This window comes from Globicephala melas, chromosome 2, assembly GCF_963455315.2.
Source record: "Globicephala melas chromosome 2, mGloMel1.2, whole genome shotgun sequence".
Lineage (NCBI taxonomy): Eukaryota > Metazoa > Chordata > Mammalia > Artiodactyla > Delphinidae > Globicephala > Globicephala melas.
In genome coordinates, this window is record NC_083315.2 from 166,988,179 (window position 1) to 166,995,961 (window position 7,783).

The window sequence follows — 7,783 nt, forward strand, 5'->3', positions numbered from 1 at the left end:
GGTGGCAGAGGAAAGGGGGAAAAGAAAGGAAGAGGAAGGAAAGGAGGAGGGGAGAGAAGAGGCAGAACGTGGGATGGTGGGGGCCCACCCAGCTGGCTGGCATGGAGGCCTCGCCCATCAGCATTTCCCAGGCAGCTTCCCTCCGCCTGCGGCCTCACCTTCCCTCTGGGCCGTCAGTGGGCAGGGCCAGGGGCTGGCTCTAGGCTCCCTTACTTGCTCAGAGCGGCCCTGCTTGCGGGCCCCGCCAGCGTTGGCACGGTGACAGTAGCCAAGTGTGCAAACTTGTGCCATTGTCCCCAGGCCAGGGGGAGCCATGGAGACTGGCTAATATGACACAGGAAAATGTTTGCTGATGGCAATTCTATGGGCTTTGTCCACCTCTTTCTCCATCATGACGACTCGATTTAAGTCCCTAACTGTTTGACTACAAATGCTAGGGGACCGTGCAACGCCAACCTTTTGTCCGGCCGCGCTGAATGGGCAATTCAGGCTTTGTGCAGCTCAATTGAGGAAGCAAACATAAAGACAAGATTCCTGAGAGCTCCAGTTCCCTTCCCATGGATATCCCAGCACCTCGTTAGAGAGTCCTGCCCTGGCTACCTCTCCAACATCAGTGTACTGCCCGCCCTCGAAGGCCTGCCAGCGCCCGATGCCTTGGGAAGGGGGTGGGGAGAGAGAGAGGACAGAGAGAGGGAAAGAGGGAGACAGAGAGCAGAGAGAGCCACTCAACACTCAGGGACAGCGGGGAAAGCAGCCCGCCCCGGCTCACCCCATCCGATTGTCTGTCTGCACTGGAGCATGGCAGCTGTAGGCCTGGAGTCTGGGGGAGCTTTGCCAGCCCATCTCTTCTGGGCCCAGCCCCTCCTCAATCTTGGACTTTTTAAACGTGCGCGCGCGCGCGCACACACCCACACATACATACCCGCGCTCGTGCGCGCACGCGCGCACACACACACACACACACACACACACACACACACACACACCCCGCCCCCTCGAGAAATCAGGGAACCGAGGTCAAGGGGAGGAGGGGCGTGGAGGCCGAGAAGGAGAGTGGGCTGAAGGGTAGAAATTTACCGGGAAATGATTGCATTTGGGAGCTGTCTTTTTTGTGATGGTCCCCATGGTGACAATTTGTGACGGCAAAGAATGTGGGAACGGGGCGCTGCCGCCTGATTGGGATGCTTTGTATCTGGAGAGGCGCTCCTGATTGGCCTGAGGGGCCCCCCAGCTCCGGGGACTCGTCCTCCATTCAGCCCGCTCGAGGGCTGCACAACTGCCTCCAGCCGGACCACGGAGCTCGCCGGCCGCGCCGGGCCTGGCCCAGGTCTGCGGCGGGGAACCTGCCGGGCCACCTTGGCGGGGCCCGGGGCCCCGCACCCTCGGTCAGTGTGGAGGTCCAGGCGTCTCAGGCCCCACTGGGTGGGGACGTGGGGCAGGCTGGGGCCTGGGGGAGGGGCGAGGTGCTGCGGGTGGTGGCCGAGGAGGCATGAAATTGCTGCAGATGCTTCTACGGGGGAGTCCCTGCTGCCCACAGCCTGAGATCAGCCCGCCAGGCAGGCCTCGGCTTGAGTGCCAGACAGGGGTCCTGCCTGTCCTGCGTGAGAACTGTGGGTGGAGCGTGGGGACTGAGGAGGGGGGTGGATGCTAGCAGGGCTGGGGGCGGGGGTGGGAGGAGGAGGGCACCGCCGGGGAGACAGGGGGCTTGGCCTTGCCTTAAAGTGGAGCGGTTGCCTCGGCTCAGAAAATGAAAACCTTGCTGGCAGGTTGTGGATGCCGGCGGCGTGGTATGTGGGAGACACAGTGGGCTCCAGCAATGCCACTTGTGGCTGGGTAGCCTTGGGCAAGTCGCCCGACCTCTCTGAGCCTCGGCTGCGTGTGCAGGGCAACAGACCCAAGAAGACGAAATGTGTTTGTGCATCACAGATGCGCTGGGAAGGGTTAGAGGCTCGAAGGAGCGTCCCACGACCCAGGACTCTGTCTAGGGCTGAGGGGTGTTGCGGTGAGCACCACTGTCTGCAACCATGTGCCCTCTGGGGAGGGCTGAGTGTGGTTGCTCAGAGACTCCAGCGGCTGCTGTGTCCCTCCAGGTCAGCTCCGTGCCCTTCCCTGGAGCCGCCAGCCGCCTGCAGAGCCGCCCTCTTCATGGAAAGCCCCGTGCAGCGGTCCCCTGGTGATGGCATCCGACAGCGACGTGAAGATGCTGCTGAACTTCGTGAACCTGGCATCCAGCGACATCAAGGCGGCCCTGGACAAGTCTGCGCCCTGCCGCCGCTCGGTGGACCACCGCAAGTACCTGCAGAAGCAGCTCAAACGCTTCTCCCAGAAGTATTCCCGGCTCCCGCGGGGCCTCCCCGGCAGAGGGGCCGAGCCTCACCTGAAAAGGGGGTCCGAGGACCGGCCTGGGAGGCTGCCCCTCGATTCTGGCCACAGTTCCAGCCCCGGCGGGGGTGGGTGCTGCAAGGAGAAGGCGTTGGGGAACCCCTACAGGGAGGAATGTCTCTCTAAGGAGCAGACCTTACACGGGCCGGATCCAGAAGCTGCCAGGCCTGGCCAGGTGCCCATGAGGAAAAGACAGCTGCCGGCTTCCTTCTGGGAAGAGCCACGGCCCACCCAAAGCTACCCCGTGGGGTTGGAGGGGGGACTGGGCCCCAGGGAGGGACCTCCCTATGAGGGTAAGAAACACTGCAAGGGCTTGGAGCCCCTGGGGCCCGAGACAGCCCCAGTGCCCGCATCCCCAAGGGCACCCGCTGAAAAGGAGCCACTCAAGATGCCTGGGGTCTCCCTGGTGGGCCGTGTCAATGCCTGGAGCTGCTGCCCCTTCCAGTACCATGGACAGCCCATCTACCCAGGCCCTCCAGGGGCCTTGCCTCAGAGCCCGCTCCCCAGCCTGGGCCTCTGGCGGAAAAGCTCGGCTTCCCCCGGCGAGCTGGCCCACTTCTGCAAGGATGTGGAAGGCCCCGGGCAGAAAGTGTACAGACCCGTGGTTCTGAAGCCTATTCCCACCAAGCCGGCCATGCCCCCGCCCATCTTCAACGTCTTTGGCTACCTCTAGCCGGGCTGGGAGGGTCTTGGTCCCCACCGCTGGCCTGCAGGGGTGTTGGAGACCCCGGGAGCTCTCCCGGTGAGCAGTGGGCTGGGCAGTGGTGTAGCCTCTTGAGAGCCTTCCCTTTGTGTGTGGGGGGAGGGGGAGGGCAGGATCGGGGCAGGGGCTTCTCAGGCAGTTGCCCAGCCAGCCCTTGCAGCCTTGGGAGCGGTGGAGCCGGGCTTGGCCGGCCCCTCTCCACCCGGGCCAGAGCCCGACAGATGACCCGCAGGCCTGTGCAGACCTCAGTCGGCGGGGCGTTGCTCTGGCCTGCCGGCCGTTCCAAAAGCCAGAGTTACGCACCTGTGCATCTGCCACCCACTGTGTAAGCCAATCTCAGTTCTGTTCTTCTTGTTCTTTGTAAATATTAAGAAGGCTACAAGAATAAAGACATTTCTTTTGCAGTTTTCACATCTTGGGTCCATGAAGTTGAATGGTCCCCAGGCCTAGGACATGCTAGCTGGCCCAGACGGAGGGCCACCTACAGAGGCTGTGGGGGAAGCCTGGAGTGGCCCAGAGACCTCTGTGATGTCTGGGGATGGGCACTGGGGCCCAACCGCTCAATTCCAAGGAAGGAGGGTGGAGACAGTTCACGGGAAAGGATGCTCTGATTCCCCACGCCAGAGAACAGAGCGGGGAGGGTGTGGCTACCCAGAGGGTCCAAACTGCTCTAGAGAATAGGGAGGCTGGGACCAGGGCAGGGGGACCTGTGCTCCTGGCTCTGCCGTGGGATGTGGGGCTGGAGCCTTCCTCTTGGGGCCTCTCTGCCCCACCTGCAGGATGAGGGGTGGGATGAGAATGGTTCCCTCTGCAGTACCTTCCACTCCAATCACAGCCTCAGGGCAGAGACTGGGCCAAGACCAAGCAGGAGCAGAGCCCCTTGTGGACAAAACAACTGGTTGTTTGACCAAATTGCTCCTTTTTTCAACATAGTCTTTGGTTCTATGTCCATGGGCAAAATCATCATCATCATCATCGTCATGTCTAGCTCATTCAGATTCCTAGGTTACCTGCCAATGGCTCTCTTCCCGGGCCCGATGCAGTCCCTGGCACACCCTAGGTGTCCTGCCAGTGGAATGATGAGGGCCTCTGCCTGGGACAATGCACAGAGGGGGGCACTGGTGGCGGGGAGTGGCCCTTGGTTTGGCCCCAATAGTGCCCAAACCAGCAGCCTTGGGAGGTGGGGGGCCGGCAGAGCCAGAGCCCGAGGGATCCCCCGCATGCCTGTGCAGACCTCAGTCGGTGGGGCATTGCTCTGGCCCGCACCGCACACTGGCCCAGGATCTGCGCTGCTGTGTGTGGCATGGCTCCGTGGCTGAGAGCGTAGGGGCTGCCATGGGCGCTAAGTGGCTCATTTCATCAAAACACAGTTCTCACGACCGGGACAGGTGCAGGGGACCAGCCTGGTTGGGGACTATGGCTCCCAAATCAACAGCATACTGTTGAACAAGTTAATGCCCGCTCTGTGCCTCAGTTTCCTCCTCTGTAAAGCAGGGACTAGATCAAAGATAGCAAACAGATGCACCCACCACTTCTGAGTCCAAGGCAAGTATCATCAACTGGTCACACACTCTCTCTGTTGGGGCCCGGATATGGCCTCAGAATCCTTCCTAACACAAGGTCTCAGGATTAGTGATTGCTAAGGCCCCTTGCTACCCTGCCTGTTTTTACTCCAGCATTCCCCTGGAGAGGGGCATCCACATGGAGGGGCAGCGTCACTGGGAAGCCGGTGGGTTTCTGGTGGTTTCTGCCTGATGGTCTCAGAGGACTTCAGAGCCATGAGGCCACATGATGCAGGCAGGGTTGTCCTGAGTTATTATCTGGCTCATGCGGTAGGGAGTCCTCAGCCAGAGCCCTTGCCGCAGGCTGCTCTGGTTTTAAAGAACAGAGAGGGGGCCTGGAGGAGGCATGTCCCCTTCTCTCCCCACCTGCACATCATTACAAAGGCCCTGCAGGACCCACTGTGATGAGGCTCGGCCCCTCCACATTGTACAGCAGGGTGTTAAAAGCTCTAATCTGGGCCCTGCCACCAGCTAGCTGTGTGACCTTGGGCAAGTTACTTGCCCTCTCTGTGCCAGAACGTCCTCATCCAAAAACTGTGATTGAAAATAGACCTGCCACGTGGGTAGCCGTGGGGATGCTGTGAGTGCCAGGCACTCTAGTACTTCACAAAGGATGGAAAGTTGCACCAACCCAGAGTCACCCCTCCTAGTTATCGGACGGTGTCTGTAGGTCCTTCCACACCGACATCTCAGTGTCGTTTATAGAGTGCGCAACCCACGGGAACGGGTGCCCGGGTCATCCAGCCACCCGCACTCCTTCAGAGAAGGAGCCCAGCTCTGAGAGGCATGTTTTCTTGGGGTGCTGCTCGAGTACACCGGGCCTGGGTCCCCACAGCTCCTCTGGGGCTCAATCTTTCCCAGGGGATACCTGGCAGTGCCTTAATTCAAATTCTGAGAGCCTTGTCTGGAAGCAGAAACCTTTACTAAGGTGCCACTCAACAGAAGCACCCGACACCGTGATTTTCCACGTCGAAGCAAGTTGGGGAAAAACACAACTTGGAGAACTTCAGTATTAAAAACAAAGAAACAAAAGGCAGCCGCAGTAGCAGGGGCAGCTGCTTCCCTAACCAAGAAGTGAATGGTGTCTCAACATGAAACCCAGGAACTCATCTCCTGCTCACAGGCTCAGATCTCCAGCACTGGGTCAAATGTGCCCCTGCTCATGAAATGAAGACACTTTCAGGACGTTTACTGTTTGGTGATGCTGTCCAGACACCTCTGTGGCTGAAGTCTTCCCAGGGGCTGGGTAAGCGCAGGAGTGGTGTCTGTACAGTCCTCCTGACAGCAGAGATGGTCAAAACACAGAACCACTGGCACAGTGTGAGCGCTGACCACTCAGAACCGACCCCCAGGGGGAAGCAGGGCATTTACGCTTTAGCTGCTGGGTGGTTCGGAGGTGCGGGGCTGGGCAAGGCACTGGAGCGGAGGGGCTCTGACCAGTGGCTGCGACTGACTGGTATGGACGTACATCAATATTCTAAGAACCCAAGGCGACTCCTGTGCCTCCCAAGCCGGGCCCCACATCCTGCAAATAAACGGTGCTGATGCTGAATCAGGGGCTGAGCTCTCCCTTCCCACATCTCCCACCACCTCCTCAAGACTCACCTCCTCCAGGGGAGACCTCCCTCAGACCAGCGTCCCCATCCTGCCCAATGCCTGTGGCCGCTGCCTGTTAGGACCCTCTAGGACATAAGGCAACCTGAGAAGTGCTGTAGGTTTAAGAGTTTTGCCTGATACCCAGCCCCACCCCAAATGCCCCCAAACAACATCTTTCTGCTCTGTCCCATCATTGACTGCCACCCCCTCTGGCTCCCAGGTCAGCAAAGGCATTCTTCATTCAGGGCTTTCCTCTGGCTATGCACTGAGCCCGCCTTGGCCCCTTCCCCTGGGACCCTGGGGTTGAACATCCCCAGTCTGGGAGGACGCAGGTTCCCTTCGATATTTCCTCAGGATCTCTGAAGCAAGACAGCATGGGACTCTAGCCAAGCACTGCTGGGCTGGAATCCCGGGGCTTTGCTGTGTGTACCCAGGCAAGTCCCTTCCCCTCTCTGGGCCTGTTTTCCCTCCTGTACCGGGAGGGAGTGGCCAAGATGTGGCCTGGTTCCCTCTGACCCCTGGCTGGGAGGTGTCATTTGTCAGACTCATCCTCTTCAGGAAGACACTGGGACTTACTGGTTCCATGGCAAGCCAGCGTGTCAGAGCCAGCAAGGCCACCAGGGGCCACAAGGATGGCAACCTGAGGCCCCAGAGGAGTGAGCCGACAGCAGAGCCAGCCTGGGACCCAGAACCTGCCCTGCTGCTTGTTTGCCAAAAGCCAGAAACTCCGTCTGACCTCGCTGAAGCCTCTCCTGGGGCGGGGCCGGAGCAGACTCTGAGGAAGGTCACCTGCTCTGGTGTCACCTGAGTGGCTTTAACCAGTGAGGGAAGGCAGCGCCTATGAGTCACTGGGACTTCCATGGAAACAAGGCAATCTCGGCGAGCCGAGCAGGACTCAGACGGCAAGAAAGAACTAGAGCCGTGCCAGACCTCAGCTCTCTCACCTGCACCACCCCAAATGGGCTCGCAGCTCCTGCCGGACTCCTCCCGCACCCACGAGAGGACGGAAGGATGCAATGGGGGGCACGAGGCTTCCTGTCTCTCAAGTGTGGTGCCTTTGCAAGGGCTGACGATGTCCATCCCTCCGGCGATTGCTCACAGGAGCCGGTATTTGAATGGTTTTTCCCAGTATCTCAGCTTTTGTAGCAAAACGGGTAAGACGTGAAGACAGCGCCAGGGGACACGTGTATAGGACAAGCCCAGGTGTCAGGAGACTTGTAGGATCTGAGACCCTGTTTGTGATGAAGCTCCAGTTTCCATGACAACTGAACCGGGAGAGAAAAGCCAACCGTGGCTACGCCAACCACAGGGCAGGAAGCTGTCCCCTCTCCTGGGGCTGTCAGGTCTCTTCTGGTGAATGAAGGACACATTCTCTTGGGCCTTTCGGAAGCCCAAACCAAAGTGACACTATCAGGGGTCCATGTGCCCTGTCCCAGCACCTGCTCCTCCCCCACTCCTGCCAGGAGCTGGGCTAAGGACCTGAGGCCCCGGAGGGGTCTGGCGAAAGGGACTTCACCGGGCAGGGCACCATCTGTGCAAC

The 7,783-nt window shown here is 59.9% G+C and overlaps 1 protein-coding gene across 3 annotated transcripts; it reads left to right on the plus strand.

Moving 5' to 3' along the window:
* Nucleotides 1-1,037: 1,037 nt before the first annotated feature.
* FAM181A (family with sequence similarity 181 member A) lies at nucleotides 1,038-3,496 on the plus strand. 3 transcript variants are annotated; one of them, XM_060293662.1, is made up of 2 exons: nucleotides 1,038-1,327; nucleotides 2,091-3,496. In XM_060293662.1, the coding sequence occupies exon 2, from the start codon at nucleotides 2,177-2,179 to the stop codon at nucleotides 3,053-3,055; it is 879 nt and encodes a 292-aa protein (XP_060149645.1). In that variant the 5' UTR covers nucleotides 1,038-1,327; nucleotides 2,091-2,176; the 3' UTR covers nucleotides 3,056-3,496. The 3 variants fall into 3 exon arrangements, with proteins under 3 accessions (XP_060149645.1, XP_030738990.1, XP_060149644.1); XM_030883130.2 differs by having other exon boundaries at nucleotides 1,039-1,385; XM_060293661.1 differs by lacking the exon at nucleotides 1,038-1,327 and adding an exon at nucleotides 1,421-1,610.
* The last annotated feature ends 4,287 nt before the right edge of the window (nucleotides 3,497-7,783 follow it).

Excerpts from the sequence above, each read along its gene's own strand:
- FAM181A (XM_060293661.1), top strand. The coding sequence starts at position 1,490 with ATGAAATTGCTGCAGATGCTTCTACGGGGGAGTCCCTGCTGCCCACAG. Across the intron at positions 1,611-2,090 it reads GCCTGTCCTGCGTGAGAACT|GTCAGCTCCGTGCCCTTCCC; the intron begins GTGGGTGGAGCG and ends GTGTCCCTCCAG.